At 43.1% G+C, this 17,910-nt stretch overlaps 1 protein-coding gene across 1 annotated transcript in view; it reads left to right on the top strand.

Annotated features, from left to right (window-relative positions):
* Window positions 1-17,204, top strand: part of LOC138497932 (CMP-N-acetylneuraminate-beta-galactosamide-alpha-2,3-sialyltransferase 1-like) — an 86,814-nt gene extending 69,610 nt beyond the window's left edge. The window contains exons 6-7 of the mRNA XM_069621666.1: window positions 2,900-3,019; window positions 10,127-17,204. Coding sequence (XP_069477767.1) covers window positions 2,900-3,019; window positions 10,127-10,300 — 294 coding nt within the window. The 3' untranslated portion in view covers window positions 10,301-17,204. The remainder of the gene's footprint in view (window positions 1-2,899; window positions 3,020-10,126) is intronic.
* Window positions 17,205-17,910: the final 706 nt, after the last annotated feature.

Raw genomic sequence — 17,910 nt, 5'->3', positions numbered from 1 at the left:
CAGAGGATGAACACGAAGCACGCCATTTCCTCTCTGCCACCCTGCACTTGCGTTTAAGGGTGACGAGATCCGAGTCATACCAGGAGTTACATTTGGCTTTGGGCTTCAGGCAGATTCTCATGACATGGGCAAGGATATCAAGAGTATCAGATATAGCAGAGTGGAGCATGGAGAGGGCTGTGTCAGGGTGAGAGTCAGCCGAACGGGGAGGGGGGCGAGAAGGTGGCAGCGAAAGCCTCAAGTGACACGCGCTTCATGGGTCGGATGGCCGAGAAGGTGGGTGGCGATGATGAGGGTGGCTTTGCCTGAGGGGTAGGGAGGGTGAGGTGGGAGGATAGGAGAAAGTGATCACTCCAGGAGAGAGGAATGGAGAGAGGGACGGAGAGGGGAAGGTCAGAAGAGATCAGAGCATCAAGAGTGTGCCCTGCAGAATGAGTAGACCCAGACGGGAGAATAGAGAGTGAGAGAGAGTCGCAGAGGTCACGAAAGAGTCCAGTGGGGGGACAGGAGGCATCCAGGTGGATGTTGAAGTCACTAAGAAAGAGGAGTTGAGTGGTAGCGGACAGGAGTGAGGAGGAGAGGTCAGCCCACTCAGAGAGGAAGGAGGAAATTTGACCAGGTGGCCGATAGATAGTAGCCACGGTAAGGGAATGGCTGGGAGAGAGATAGAGTCGGCAGACAAGACATTCAAAAGAGGAGTAGGTCTGCGTAGGAATGACAGTGGCAGGAATCCACTCAGGGAAGATAAGGGCAACACCCCCCCAGCACGGTTAGGCCTGGGCACGGAGAGGATCATGTAACCATCAGGTAGGACTGTGTCAAAGCTAGTGACAGAGCTGGCTGTGAACCATGTCTCAGTGAGACCGAGGACGTCAAGATCCCGTTCCTCAAGAAGGCGACAGATATCAGAGGAATGCTGGATGGCAGAGCGAGAGTTAAGAGTGGCAATGTGGAGGCGGTTGCCAACCTTGAAGGACTTCCGGGGAGGGGTACAGATCAGAGGTACGCCCTGCAGAGGTGTAGAAGAATGAGGTGAAGAAGGAGCATGAGAGGGGGCAGGGAGGGAGGATAGAGGCAAGGTAGACGAGGACAGAGGAGGGGGGACAGCAGGAGAGGAAAGGAAGTTGATGAGGTGTGGGAAGCGTCGGTCAAAGAGGTGAAGGTTGGCCTGAGGGCCTTGGACCAAGACGGTCCCATTGGTGTAGACATTAATGATGGCCTTAGAGGAGTGGAAGGAGGCCAAGAGGACATCCCAACGGGTGCCACCATTAATGGGAGAAGAGGGAAAAGGAGAGAGCACGGAGACCATATGAAGGGTCCATAAATCAGGCGAAGGCACGCAAAAGAGGATGTCAGTGAGAGTTTCCTTAGAGGAGGCACTGGTGTAGGTGTCAGCGATAGGGAGGCCTGGGTTGGAGACCAGGATGTCCTTTTTAAACTTTTTCCTACCAGATTTAGTGAGGAGAGCAGGATAGTCAATAGAGAAGCAGTTAGAGAAGATAGGCGAGATAGAGAGCACCATGGAGTAGGAGGGGGTGGGGGAGAGGACAGACGATGCGAGAGCACGCAGACAGGAAGAGAGCGGCAAGCACAGGTTACCACATTTCTGAACAAACAACGGTATGCGAATTAGGTACACAGTGGTGGGGCCACCTAAGTTTGAGAGTCCTGCGAGGGGAGAAAAACCCTAGTTTACCACATTTTCAGAAACAGACAACGGTATGCGAATTAGGTACACAGTGGTGGGGCCACCTAAGTTTGAGAGTCCTGCGGGGGGAGAAAAACCCTAGTTTACCTCATTTTCAGAAACAGACAACTGTATGCGAATTAGGTACACAGTGGTGGGGCCACCTAAGTTTGAGAGTCCTGCGCGGGGAGAAAAACCCTAGTTTACCACATTTTCAGAAACAGACAACGGTATGCGAACTAGGTACACAGTGGTGGGGCCACCTAAGTTTGAGAGTCCTGCGGGGGGAGAAAAATCCTAGTTTACCACATTTTCAGAAACAGACAACGGTATGCGAATTAGGTACACAGTGGTGGGGCCACCTAAGTTTGAGAGTCCTGCGGGGGGAGGAAAACCCTAGTTTACCACATTTTCAGAAACAGACAACGGTATGCGAATTAGGTACACAGTGGTGGGGCCACCTAAGTTTGAGAGTCCTGCGGGGGGAGAAAAACCCTAGTTTACCACATTTTCAGAAACAGACAACGGTATGCGAATTAGGTACACAGTGGTGGGGCCACCTAGGTTTGAGAGTCCTGCGGGGGGAGAAAAACCCTAGTTTACCACAACTGTGACACAGTGAGGTGAGGACAACATGCAAGTGCAATGGCCAGGTGTAGGTGGGGTGGGCTGGGCGAGGAAGGGGATAGCAAGTACTGGCGCCAAGCGTCCACTGCGGACACCTGCAGACACACAGGGAGCCGCAACTGTAGGAGTCACCCTTGGCCTAGGGGCCCTTAGCCGCAGGGGCTGCCGGGCAGAGGGCTGCCCAGGAGGGGGGGTGGTTATAGGAAGAGGGAGGAGAGGAAGGGGCGGGGGGGTGTGGGCGGGCAGGGAGGCGGGAGCACGAGGAGGACCAGGAAGTGGGAGGGGAGAGCAGGAACAGACAACGCGCTCAGAGCGCGGAAGCAATATTACAAAATGTGCAGATTCAACTCACGGAGGCCCGAAGGGCCAGGAAGGGCATCCAAGGCCTGCAGTTCCCTCAAGGGCTACCGGCGACCGCTCTCCCATGCTCAGCATTACACATTTTAGTACAACATTGCTAATCAAATGGGGTCCTTTGCTAATCACAAACATTTTAATTAGCAAACTCTGCTACGCTAATCAATGTTTTAAAACAAATGTATGCCTTGATATTTGTAAAGTAACAAATGTATTTATTTTGTGCAGATATTGGTTTACAATCCCATCTTCATGAAGTATGTTTATGAAAATTGGCTGAACAGGCATGGAAAGTATCCTTCCACGGGTATCATGTGCATAGTATTTGCACTTCATGTCTGTGATCAGGTACAGTATTCCTTCAATTAACTCAAATGTTCTTACACTTGAGCAAAGAAAGTAACTGTCTGTACTAACCCCTTCTGCTTGACATATGGAATGTTTTCATTGAGTGTGTGAGTTGGAATGTCAGGTAATACACAGAGAACAGACTCTAGGTTGTTCCACATCAAGGCAATTGGCCATTTAGAGTAACTAAAACAGGTAGTCATTTAAGGCTCACCTACACTGCTATTTGAAACCTGAGACATGCATGGTGCTGGAAAGCTGCACGTGCAAGATGGCACCAAAGTGAGAAAGACCCTGAGGCAAGATGTTGCTTGGACAAAAACAAAAGAGAGTGACAAGGCACACCAATGCCAACGCGCATTCCAAGTTTGAAAGAGCTGCTGGCGCAGGTGAAACCATTAGAGCTTCACAAACCAGAAAGCATTTTGACTCTGGTACAGCATGCAGCATGGACGCGTGTTATGTCACTGAAAATATGCTCACAGGGAAACAAAATTCTACAAGTGTAAGATTTGCCACAGGAGCCCAAACGCGTGCCGACATGGCACAAGAAGAGACCGAGATACAGAAGGGCATGGGTATCCTTGTCAATGATGTTAAAGAAGGTGACTATGAAGAGGAAATGCATATGTCCACAACACATGCAGATTTGGATTGCAAAGCATGTATGGATGACTCCTTAATAGGCTGAGACACAGTAAAGGGGACAGCAGGTCAGAAAGAATAATCGCTCCCTTTCCAAGAAGTGCTACAAAACGATGATGAAAGAGAAAATGCACAGAAGAGGCAGAGAGATGAAGCAAGTACATCTATACATACCGGAGGAAGCACAGCTCCAGGAGGAGGAAGTAGCGTGTGCGTGTGAGATGATTACAGCATGGATTTCCTGGATACTAAAGATACACCTTTATCGTCTTGACCTGGTGAAGATCAGGCAAGATACCAAGCTGTGATGCAGAGATCAATTGATCGATTTGGCCTCAGTCTCCCAATAGATGAAGAAGAAGATGATTTCTTAAAAGAGCTCCTAGATGAGCAAAGGAGGATACCCTAAATCTTTCCCGTCAAATAAAAAAGAAGTGGCTATAAAGCATGCAGACACATGCAACTGTGAGGAATACATATGCACATGTAGAAAAGAAATGGCATTTATAACCAATACATCCTGTTCTGATATGAGGTCACCTTAGGACTACTACATTGAAGTGACATGGATGTACTGCAGTAGCATCAGTGGTACCACTTGCATGATAGCAAATGGCAACATGGGATGAATTAGAACCCATTCTGAAACAATTCCTGAAAGAGCTTCTACAACAAGAATAAGGAATCCGGCAAGAGGGAACACTAGTGTCAAATATGCTAATTAAGTCCAGCCTAGGAACAGCAGAAATGGCAGCCAGACAAGCAGCTGCTGAATTAGAGGTTAAACATTATGCATTGCGCAGTGGGGCAGGTGTTCAAGGGGAAACTCAACCACAGGCATATGACATGCTGAAGTAGGCCTAAAAAGCAAATTAAACAGGCTGCTTGGAGCTATTGCATCAAAGTCCTATAATAATAACAGGGGAATCCAAAAAGCTAAAAAGGGAGTGCAAATCTCATGCTGAAGGTCATCAACAGCCTAACTATTAGCCAGGCACTATTTCAGCTTCACTATCAATGTCTATAAATATACCCTAGTGCCCAGTCTGATCACATTATATATGTTTAAATATCTGGCAGGCAATCATCTTCCATTCAGAGGACACAATACAAACCATTACAATATCAGTTTGCCTTTACCAGCAAAATCTTCTCAAATTCTCTGACATTGAGGTATGCAAAGAATCTAAGAGGAAAATATATCATTATTATGTACACACTCGGTTCTACATGCATTCTTATACATGAGGCCAATACAAAAGTGATTGTATGTGTATTGGTCAAATGCAATGGTGGCTGGGAGAATCGAGTGGTGGTGATGGTAAACAGCAAAGTCGCTAAATTGGAGGGACACACAAAATCTTAAGAAGGGACAAACATTTACAGCCACAGCCCGCAAATGACCCTCGCATCAGATGTTTCACTCTCATGGTCTGGAGAACATCTAGACCCAGACAAGAAAACATCTAGAAGTACAGATGGTTTTCATAGCAATAATGGTTTTCAAACACAGATCAAGTGAAAACATGAGGTGGTAAAACAGACAACACAACTGTGATGTCAACAAGCAGGGCAGAGCACACTCCCACATGCTATTGCATATTGCTCAAACAGTGTAACACTAGTGGCTGCAAAAAAACAACACCCTAATAGCACCATGGATTGACAAATGTCTGGCATCTGCGAGCAAGCCAAGCAGAGTCCTCAGTGGGAATGGTCGAAAAACCATTCACCATTTGGGGAACTCCAGGCATTGATCTTATTAACAAAAAGGGGGAATGCAAAATGCTTGCACTTCATCTCCAACTACCCACACCAAGGGTCACTAGGCAATGCCATATGGATAATGAGTTCAGCGATATGTACCTGCGCACCACTGATACATTAGGCCATACAAAAAAGGAAGAGCAACTTGGGCAAAAGAAGTTTGGCATACTCATCTTCAAAACATGAAATTGCAAAATCCATCAAACTAGACCCATGTCTGCATTTACTGATGCAAGACCACACCTCAATAAAATCTCTCTCCACTTAGCAGCCTGGCTCCTGAGGTTATAGAATTTGGAAATCTGGCTTTTCCAGCAAAGTGCATAGAAGTACAATAGGCAGAACGAATGCCAAATGCAGATCATGACACTTCCCTAAGTGGAAATGATACACCATGTAATGTACTCAAGACCAGATCAATCCACTACAAAGTACAGCAACATATATTGTTAAATATTTGATACAATCAGTATTGGTATGCAACTCATTCCAGGTAGATTTTCATCAAGCAATGCTCACACCAAGTCTCAGCACAATATCACATGATGAAGGCATTAATAGAAGGGTTGAAGCACCCATACCCACCAATGTGCAGACTAGCATCAACATGGGATGAAAAGTAATCCTACATAGACTCATGGACCACCTTTCAAACCACTACAGATGTGCTCAATAGAGCAATACAATTTCATGTTGTCTTTATTCGTCACAATCACTTCAATTTAGATAATGTGTGAGCTGCCAGCCTTGTCTGTGATGACAAGGACAATGTAAACTCCAGAATACATCAGGCTTTCAACAAAGTGTATATGAAAATACCACGTCAACCAAACAATCGATTTTACCAGTGCTCTTCAAGAAAGTACAGTAAAATGCTGAAAGGGCACTATACACTCCAGATTTACCAGCAGAATACTGTGTAATATCCACATAACAAAGGATATATAAAAGAGGAGCCAATTATTTGTTGAATTTATCATTGCTAGATGGATTGTGCAGTGCATTGAAAAGTGCATACTCTAGCAGGCAAACAGTTGCCATGTCCCCCAAAGAACATGGTAACAGGGAAATTTTTGGCAAGGAACCACTAGACCCCAGATTATATGATATGATATTTTATTTATATGTATATCGCGCCCATATAGATTGTAAACAGCAATGTTGATTTCTATATACACATTCACCAAGAATTACTGTATTAACACACACACAAGGGCAAAGTCTTATGTGAGACAGCCTGTTTTAGCGAATTTATTTGGTCATATGTACATAAAACACACTTCCCAAAGCCAAAGCATACTTCGAGTCTGTGCACAGTACGTTCATCTAAAACAGATTCCAGGGTGCAGAAGGTAGATACCAATACCAAAATATGTTATGTTTGCTTTAGTTGAAAAAAGGGGTAGAAACATGATTTTCATAGGTCACTGTGCCAGCTGCTTGGAATGTGTGGAGTGTTTGTGGAAAAGCAGAGTGCTTCATTTTCAAGGCTATACAAGATGGTATGGATTTTTATTTATTTATTCATAATTGATTGTATAGGGTAGACCACAAAATACATTTTTAGATCAGGTGTGGCAATGGATTTAGGAAAATGAAGGGGTCAAAACAATCACAACTAGAATAGGGTGGCTAAACGTATTAATATGCAGCATATTGAGAGGTAAGGAAGACGGGCTAGCAGAAGTAAGCTGTTCAATATTTATGAAGGGGAAAAGAATCAGGTTTTCAGCATTTTCCTGAAAAGAAAGATGGAGTTTGTCTGGTGAATCTGGAGATAGAATCTTATCCAGGGGCTTAGGGGCGGCAACTGAAAATCATATGTCCACTCTACTGGAGTGCTTGGAGGTCAATGCTTTCAGGAGATGTTCAGCTGAATTCAGGAATTTTCATGGGATGTGAGGTATGTATGGTTGGATTCAGTCTTAAAATATGATGGGGCTGAATTGTGAATGCACTTATAGTTTAGACAAAATATTTTGAAAATTATGATCTTCTTTACAGGTTGACGATGAAGTTCCTTGAGGAAAGGGGATATAAGCAGATATTTTGCTATGAGATGAAAAACAGCATTTTGAACAGACTGGAGTCTTTGGGTTTGAAAGTGAGAGAAGTTGTCATGCAGTGAACTGGCGTGGACAAGGTGGGAGGGTATGAGGGATCTGACCACAGTGGCATGATGGTCTTTGGGGAGTAAAATACAGGCTTTTCTCTAGTGTCCTAAGGTGGAAAAGGTATGTAATGAGCACAGCACCAGTTTGATATTTCAAACCGAGGCCTACACACCAGTGGACACTGAGAGTTTTGACTTTAGTGGCAAATTTAGATTTTTGAACGGAAAATGCAGATTTGTGTGAAGGAGGCCAGGTTCCACTTTAGAAGGTGTCTGTGGCCAAGAAGGATAATTTCAATTTTCTCAACATTAAATTTCAGGTTCTTGGAGTGCATCCCATCTTTGAGAGCCTCAATGGCTTTGGAGACATGTTTAGAGTCATTCAGCATTCCTAATGTGAAGATGGATTTATGTGTCATAAGCATATTGGTGGAACTTGATGTGGTGGCTGCATGGGAGCATTACTGGGGTTATATGTTGAAAAGTAGAGGGTAAAGGAGGAGCCCTGAGGAACACCAGAAGGGGCAGGTAAGGAAGGAGAATCAAGGTGACCAGGTCTGATTTTTTTGTCAGTGATTTGTCAGGAAACTTTGGGACCATCACATGGTTGAATCTTAAGGCAACAGTGATCTGTTTCAACCATTCCAGGAAGCAAACTGGGCTGATTGAGATGAAAGTCAATATTTAAACAGAACAAAGTAATATGTCATTCCGGGCATCAAGCAGCGTATGTTCTGTGCTGTGTTTGGGAATGAACCCGGGCTGGTGGTTGACCAGGAGCATGTTGCATTTCACATGGGCCTGCAATTGTTTAGTAATGATCTTAGTGATCCAAGAGAGGCCAGCGGGGGTCGATAGTTTGAGAGCATGAGCATATTCCGATGAGGTTTTTTGGAAGTGTGATGAAAGAGCTCTTCAGTGTATCAGGAACTGATCCTTGGTTTAATGAAGATGGTTACGGGATTGATGAGAACAGCCAGTGCAGCTGGAAACATGTCATTAGATTCACTGGCAGGTGTGAGCCTTTAGCAGCAGGCCATCTCTGGTGGTTATGGTCTTGAAGGAGAAAGCCTAGGCACCTGGATCACAGAGTTGCTATTGCTGGGAGAAGAGATCTCTGTCACAATTCTCTTTATTGTATTGCATAGGAATTTTAGTTAGTTGCAAAGATTCTGGGAGTGAGATGGTCTTATTATGAATGCAGGACAATGACGTAAAGAGGAAATAGTGTGTCAACTTTGTTTGGATGTGTTGATGGGGAACAGTATTCTGAGAGAGAGAAAAGATTTATTAACGTTGAAGATGATTTTAAGTTGTTTTTTCTGGCTTGTTTGTATGACAGTAAATTGGCCTGAGTAGGATTTTTTCAGCCATTCGGTCTCGAGTTTCCTCACTTGTCTTTTAAAGGATTCATTAAAGCTGCTAGCTTGAGTGCACCTAGTGTTTCCTTTAAATATATTGTGATCCAAAACACTGCATGTATTAGTTCTTAAGACAACATATGTAGGCAAGCAACATACCTGCATGGATGGGTCTCTGCTCCCTTACTGCAGCATTACTGCTAATGTTGGCTTCACCGCCCAGCTTGTAATGAAGCCCGATTGTCCCCGGATTTAGAGATTCCTGGAGAGGGATGATCCGTGGTTGGAGTTGAGTTTGACCGCAGCAGTAATTCATTCGTATCTTTTATTGTAAAGATTTGAATTTGCCGTCATGTCCAGACCCAGGCAATTTCCCTCTTCAGAAGTGCTCTCTAGTCAAAGCTAACTCACTTTAATTCTGAATATTTTATTTTATTTGCCCTTTTTGTGAAGTTGCATACAATACTTTAAAATGCATTGTACCTGTATAGGTATTGGGGTGGTGCATTATAAAAGCATGTTGGTGATTGCCAACGTTTGATGGTTATGATGGTAGGATGTTAACATTCTATACAGGGATATTCAGCTAGCGTGTCTTAATATGAGATTGTCAGTGTATAGAAAGGAATGTACGCAACTTTGTACTAAACAGACTTTATTCAGCTTTCGGATTGCCAAACAGATCTCTAACGGGTTTGGTACACATTCTCAGAGCTTGGTAGTAGCGATATTGAGAGGGATGGCTTGTACTTTTTTAATTCATCTTTGATAAAGCACTGAATAATGGAGGACAATCTATAAGCGCATGACTGGAATTCAACCCTGTCTTGCTTTCCCTTGTCTTGCTTTCAAACACATTTGTTGCCCCTGAGCTATGCTGCTGTCCCCCATTTTTTGCTACACTTTCAGAATGTAGACTTTTCTATCTGGTTGGCTCCTAGGACATTGTGAGCCCCCGGAAGAGTTTGATTTTTCTCCAAAGTGGCCCGATTAGTTGTAATTCCTTTTTAACATCAGTCAATGATTCTTGAGAAGAAAGCAGTTGGTTGGTGTTGGTGTTGGTCATTGCCTATCAGTCCGGCTTAAGGTATGAGTGTTGAATTTCTATTGGCCTTTCATAAGGTGGGCGGGCCATAGGCTCTGCTTCAGATATTGCCTCGGATTCATTGTGCAGCTTTCTGTCTTGAATGGAAATCCATCCTGTTTTTTCTTTATTGACAGGTTGACGTTTATGGATTTGGTGCAGACGCCAATGGAAACTGGCATCACTACTTCGAAAACACCACTAAGCCAAGCGGTTTTCGAAAGTCTGGAGTCCATGATGCAGATTTTCAGGCAAATATCACAGAAAACCTAAGTTCTATAAACAAAATCAATTTTTTCACGGGCAGATGACCCAGGTAGTATAAGGGAGCAGCCAAGACACCCTGACTCTAGATATTCATTAATGTGAGTGCTGGACACATTCCTTTGTTTGCAAGTGGCTCAAGGACAAGCTGTTGAGAGGCTTCCAAAAGCTCCACGAAGCAGGAGGACCTCGATCATAACGATAGACTGAAAAGAATGACATCAACTGAGAAGGGTTTCTCCAATATGTTCTCAGATTGGCCCGTTCAGTGACCACACCATGCGGCATGAAATAAAGCCTGGACCCAACGAGGAAATGGCTATCTCGCACACATGAGCCATCGTCATAATGAACACGCCACGCAAGGAAAGTCCCTCAAAAGGGAACGAATCCAGGAAGTTTCCAGCGCTGTTCCTAAGAGAATGAAGGAAAAACAATACATTGGAACATGCACTTTGCATTGGGTTTTTGAGGACTTGGAGGGATGAGCTACCGGTCTGCTGAGGTCACTGTAAATTATTTTCAGAAGAAATATGCCAGAAAGCTATTTTTTTATTCTAGATTAATAATCCTCTCTCCCTTTTGTAAACCATAGTCTCTTGCTGCTCGGTAGGCGGGATTTAACAGTAAAATGAGAGTGGTATGGGGACAAGAGGGCTTCTCTGCGTGTGCCAACATTTGCTAACATATCTTGTTCATCTAAAAAAGTGTTATTGTCTGCGATGACTATATCTGTGCTGTACACTTTATGCTTTCTGCAAGCAATGCCAAAAATGTAGCAAACAGGGGTTGCAGCTTTAACTATGGCAAATCTTCACGGATTACCTCAGAATTGCAGTCAGTTGATATGTAAGGTTTCTATGTGGTGGGAACATCTTATATTTTCTGTGGCTTTGTTATCTATTGGTCTGATTCTAGCACTCTGCCTCCTGTCACACTCCAAACAGTTTGGGCACAAGGATAGGTTTACAGAATGGGCAGGGCACTTGTAGTGAATTGGAAAGCGTACAGGGAAAAAAGAGCACCAAAGCAACATGTGACAATAAGTTAGTTTTCCCTTATAGGCATGTACGTCATATCTGAAATATTTCTAACATATTGCCTACTGTCGTTGGCATAGCCTTCATATGTCCTTTTCCAATAGGCCAATCAGGAATGCAGCATATGCCTGCATCCACAGGGCCCAATTTACTGGCCGTGTGAGATTGCATTTGTGACTCAGCTATTAGGTTTGCTCATCATATGTGATATGATATGATATGATAGGTTATTTATAACACGCTTAATACCCAGAGGTTTCTAAGCGCGGACCGGGGGATCGAACCTGTGGGGCTCTGTGTCGTCTTCCTTCCAAGGCGAGCACGTTGCCACTGAGCTATCCCCCCGAGATGTGTACCTGATGTGCCATTTTAGTCAAAACCGGACCACAATCCCTTTAAAAAATATGTGTGCTGCTCTAACCTTTGTCATTTTGGTAGCTTACAATGGTTATGTCATATAACTTGCTTGTACAGTGCTTATGCCAGAGTTAAGGGCCACTTCCCATCTTCTCTCCACTGCTTCATTCTGCAATGAATTTTAGTGTCTCTTCATTACCGAGATTCTACAAAACCACCTTGATATCTCCACCACTCAACTAAGTACCCTTACTTTCCTATCTAATGCATCCTGTACTCCTTCTCCAACATGCATCCTTCTATTTGTGTCTTAACCCCAAACCCGAACATTACCATTTCTCTCATCTCTTCTACCAACACTGGTCTCTCTTACACCTTGCCCACCTCCCTCTTTAAACCTATGAGCTCTTTATGCCACATCCAAATCCACGTGCATAACCCCCTACTTTATTTGTACACCATCCTAAAAGGATAACTTTCCATTGATCCCCCTCGGCCCAAAAGTGTTGCCCTTCTTGTTCCAAAATCCTAGAAAAATACCTCCTATTTTGAATTTGATCCAGGAACCGATACCTGTCCATCCATCCGCTCTCTCTGCATTTGGCTCTGTAACATGAGACCAACGTAATGGTGAACATTGTGCTGTAAAAATGATGTAATACTAATATTATGGGTGCTTTACACATTGTGTCGGTACAGAATAGGGGCAGGAGGAGCTGGAGAGGAATGGAGTGGAGAAGAACGAGAGATGAAGAATATTGAGGAGCAAAAACCAGGCTTATTTAACTGTTGTATCAGCTAATTCCAAACTGCTTTGAACCTATGCACGGGAACAAAAAGAAATAGAAGCAGAAATACAACTAAAAGAGGGAAAGAAGGGAGAGAAAATTATGTTTTATTATTTGCTTATTGTGGACACACTACAAACTCAGTTGTCTGTTAAGTGCAGCCCCTAGGAAGGGCTGCCAAGAGCGAGTTGAGGATGGAAGAGCGATCAAGGGACGAAGCTACTTCAGAAAGATTAAAGAGAGAAGAAAGATGCAGACTGCACGAGGAAGAAAAGGAAGCGATACCTGCTGTGCACACACAAACACACATCAACATATCTTGCTGCCTGAGTGGCTGTTCACAGACCACACCCAGTAAGCTATTTTCTTATGTGCCACACAACATTGTCATGCTTTGGGTGTTAGGTTGACAATTCATTCAGAGGCCAATGTGTCGAGCTGATTACCTTACAACATTTAGAACTACATTAACTATCTCGAGCACAATTGTGTGGTACCAACCAGTTGCGATCATATTTTACAAAAATACCTAAATTGAGTATTTTCTTCAAACTTGTCGACCTTCCATCTGTAATTTGAGATTTCATGTAGAAGCGAAGGTGTTCGCAATGTCCCGCTAGCAGAGAAGGGATCTGTGCTACTGCAATTACCTCAGTCAACTTAGGTAGTGGTGGTGTGGCCCTTGCTCTTAGAGTCAGGTTTGGGGGTGTCACTTTCAACTTGCAGCCAGCTGTGAAAATATACTCTTCTTCTTAAAGCCGTTTTTTTGAGCCCTTTCTCTTTCGGCTATGTTTGATGGTGTTGTTTTATTTTACTCTTGAAGCTGTTTGGTGGTGATGACCCTTTTTGATTATTTCCAATGGCAATTGGAGAAATTATATCTAGCACATAAACTAGAAATTGATGTCATCATCCTAGCCAACTGGTCGTGTGTTAGGTGTCAGTCATCCAACAAGAGGATCACGTTTGTCCAAATAGTCCCTAGGTTGTATATTGCTGCTATTTTTACTGCGTTGTGCAGTCATAATGTGAATAAAGAAATAAATGTAATCAAATAAATATAGACCGTAGTGGCTTTTGCAGTCGCTCCTTTTCTTTGAAAGTAACTCTAGTGCCGTGGGTCTCAGGAAAGGCAGGAAGGAAGCAGAAACCACGCAGGACTAGGTGAGTACAAAAAGAATGTACTTTATTGGTTTCAGGTTACAACTATAGGTGATAAGCAGGAGAGCTGGCAATTTACATCCATCCAGTATAAGCTTCCGTCCTGAAGTCCCCACCCACGGTCACGCCTAGAATGTAGGGACCCCAGGTTCTATGTTCCGCTTGGCATTCCATAAGCATAGTACAGCATGCAGGATGCTACGGCAACCATTTACATTATTTAGATTGTTTGTCACTCTGTGTCTTCCAAGCAACACAATCTGCATCCACACACTGGGAGTTAAGAGCTGCATTCGAGCTCACATTAACCTCTAAGGTGCTTGGCGCTCCCAGGAACATTGGCCACACTCACACAGAGTGACAAACAAGATTCAGTGCCTTGAAGCCCTGACGAGGGACCTTCTCCGAAATGCATTGGAATAGACTAGTTATGGCACTGAACAGTCAGGCAACCTTCGTGCCTCGACATTAAAGTTTGGAGAAGTGGCTTCTTCAGGATATACACACAAGTTGTGTTTCTGATTCTCAATGTACTAATACTGATATTAATCAACTTTTTAGAAGCAACTCCATGAGGAGGGCAGTGAGTGAGCGCACCACGAATCAGATTGGGTTCTTCTGGTTCTCTCTCTTGTTCTGTATCATCATGATGTTGGCACATTCCATGACTCATATGTCAGAGTCTGAATGTATTGGTACCATTGTTATATTTACCATTTCCAGCACTGATTTGCATAACCTTTTGAGTTTGCTTTCATCGTCAGACAGATTACACCACTCAGATATCAGAGTTTTCGTTTTTTTATATCATTTTAATGCTGACAAATTCCATTGCTCAGATATCAGTGTCTAAGGTAATTGATATCATTCTATTAGTAAGAGATTACAGCACTCAGGTGTCGCAGTCTGATTTGGTTAGTATCGTCTCAATTTTGAAAGGTTTCAGCACCCAGATATCTGAGTCTGAGTTTATTAGTATCATTGTAATGCTGACAGAACAATGCACTCGAATATCAGAGTCTACGCTCATTGAGGTTATTGTAATGCTGACAGTTTCCAGATTGCAGAATCTGAGTCTATTGCGGTCATCATAATGCTGACGGCGTGTAGCACTCAGATACCAGAGTCCAGGGTTATTGGTGTTATGCCATTGAGAGAGAAATGATACTGGCACCTTCCTGTGCAATCACCCAAAACAGTTAATCAATGTGATCAGGTTTTAAGTGAGCATATAGAGGATTAGGAGAAATATTGCATGATACCGCTATCAGCTCAGCAGCAGACATGTACTGAATCAGTTTAACTGTGTCCTTGACATGGGTGTCAACTGGCACCATGTCACAAGGATCACATTCATCTAGTTCATGCTTTTTGGGGAACAGTCCCTGCTTGGTGAGATCTGAAGCCCCAACTAATAACTTCGAAAGCAGTCCGACAATTCCTAGCATGCACAGTGCTTGTGGCTAAAAAGGCAAGATGGAAAGAAGGAGGCTCACATCATATGGGGAAGCTGGCAGCTATGCCATCCAAAGTGCTGGAGTCAACATCTCTATCTTTGCCAAGGGGAGGCAATTACTTCAGTTAGTTCAATATGAGTTTAGCGTTAAGTATCCAGGAAAGTGAAAATGCATGTCAGCAGTGAAATCACAATATGGAAAAAATAATTAAAATATGGGTATGCCATCTGTTCATATCTGACTTGAGCTGTTGGTACTAAGTGAAAATGTTGTTTTAAAAGAAACAACATTTTCAAAGCCCGATTTTGAAAGACTGCTCTATGACTGCACAGAGCGGTCTTTCTAAATCAGGCTGTCACGCCCCTGTAACACAGGAGTGCATGCAGGGACTGACAGGCACGGCCAAGACGAGCAAAGGAAGATGGAAGTAAGGTGTGTGTGTCTGTCTGTTTGTGTGGCTTTGTGTATTTTGGGGGTAGTGTTTGGAGAGTGTTGGGCAGGGGCAGGGGAAAAGGGGTGTATGTATTGGTGTTTGTGTTAGTGGGGGGCTTAGGGACAGTTATGGGGGAGAGCGAGCTGAATTAATGGGGTTGTTCCGGTGTGATATCCGCTGATTTGAGAGGGGAGGGGTGTTGGGGAGGTTGATAAGTGTTAATTGGCGAATATTAAAGGCGGTACCAAATTGGCCAGAGAAAATCAGTCTTTGTTGTGTGCAGCCTTTAATATTCAAAAATATCACATAGAACCAAAGTTTTAGGTCACAAAATATTTTCCATGTGCTAATCTCTACACAACAATTTCCCTTGCAATAACAATGACATTTCACCCTTGCCACAAAGCTCCCCAAAGGCCCCAATATTGAAAATATTGAGAATAAACCTCCACGCATTAATGTTGACAAATAATGCACTTGCTTACACCACCATCAAGCATTGCACACCTGCTGCTAGATTAACTGACCATTCTAAACCTAATCCTAGTATAATTGGGGCAAGTGCTTGAGATGCACTTGCTTACACCACCATCAAGCATTGCACACCTGCTGCTAGATTAACTGACCATTCTAACTCCAATCCCTGTATAATTGGGGCAAGCGCTTGAGATGCACTTGCTTACACCACCATCAAGCATTGCACACCTGCTGCTAGATTAACTGACCATTCTAACTCCAATCCTAGTATAATTGGAGCAAGTGCTTGAGATGCACTTGGCTGGTGATTTTTCCTATTTTAACTCCGGCATATTCGGTGTCAAGTGTTGAATGGTAGAGCCCATCAGCAAGCACACTCCGCACAATTTAAGGCTGGGCATACTAACTCCAGCCCAAGCCACTTTGGGGGCAAATGCTTTATGCTGGAACTCACCATCCAACACTCCGCAATTAGATAATGAGTTGGTTAATTACCCAGTCCAGCTTCTGTATTACTATACTTACGGTCAAGTGCAATATTCTGAGTTTGTCTAATTCTTGTCAGATTGATATAATGGCACAGAGGCATTGAGTGAGTGTCCACATTATTGCTGTTGAGATGTGTGTTTTGAGATAAGGGAATGGGAAGACCATTGTATTGAAGACATAGCAGAGCAATTGTAATGAAGGTATTATTTATGTGTTTTCACCTGCGGAATGCGATTTCCACTGGTCCACTTATTGCCACACCTCTGTTATGATGCTAATTGTATGTATTTTAGTGGGTACTTGCAAATCTAAAACATTTAATTTCGGCTATTGCTTTAAATTGCAATCTCCTGCAAACCATTGTTCATAGGAGATCCAGAAAAAGGTAACCTTCCAACCATAAAAGTAGAAATGAAATTGTTATATTGCAATTGTCAACAGCACTATCTTTAGTGCACTTTTTATGAAGATGCTTTTGGAAACAATCTGCGTTATTCATGTTCTTTATTGAAATATGTTTTTATAGCTTGTATAAGTTGTGGATGTTGACCTACATATTGAAGAATTGAAGAGAGGATGCATTTTCTGTAGTTTGTATTGTTGCACTGTACCCTGTACTTAATGATATAACAGCTGAAGATTTAAAATTTTGCAAGGAGATTTTTTGTTTATTTTGTATTTATGGTGTTCAACATCTGTGGTAAAAGGTTATTTCCTTAGAAAAATAAAAAAAACGTACCAAAATATGACGTAAACTGGTAGTGTGTCTTCACATCACTGGAACGCATGACTATTTCTACATTTGTTTAAAATCTTCTAAGAATTGTCGAAATGTAGGGAGGGATGGTCAATGTAATGAGTGCATGGGCACTTTTTAAAGTTCCCAGGGTTCACAGTCACAACCTGCATATATTTCTATTTATTATTTTAAACATAATATAGGTTTTCTTAAGCACTTACTGTGATTTCTCCAATGACAAAGGCTGCGTATTATCCTGATGTTACATTTTGAGATGTAATGACGTGACTTCCTGTTCTGTAATTAAAAGTTCAAAGGATGCCACACATCTATTCCACTTCCCCAGTAATTTTGGTGAAACAACACCAGTGAAACAGCGATATATAGATCACGTATCTCGGACATACTTTAATGTGTCTTCACATCGCTACACCAATTCCATGACAATGTGTTAATTCTGTTATTACTTAGATGCTAAGCCACCTAGTGCACAAAACCCATATAACTGCTTCAGTATCGGACTTGTTCCCAGAGGTCCAAGGCAGGACAATACTGAGAGGTGAGGTTGGACACTAAAGATGGGAGGAAGGTTACGGCAACATATTAGAGGATAACATTTATTGTGTATCGCCCATTTGTAAAATAAATATGAATGGGTCTAGACATCGGAGAAGACTGGTGGCTGTATTAAACATCCATATTTTTGAAAGATAATT

Source organism: Ambystoma mexicanum, chromosome 5q (assembly GCF_040938575.1).
Source record: "Ambystoma mexicanum isolate Mex_15411 chromosome 5q, UKY_AmexF1_1, whole genome shotgun sequence".
NCBI lineage: Eukaryota > Metazoa > Chordata > Amphibia > Caudata > Ambystomatidae > Ambystoma > Ambystoma mexicanum.
The sequence above is the reverse complement of the archived record's forward strand: the minus strand, read 5'-3'. Positions and strand labels throughout refer to the sequence as shown.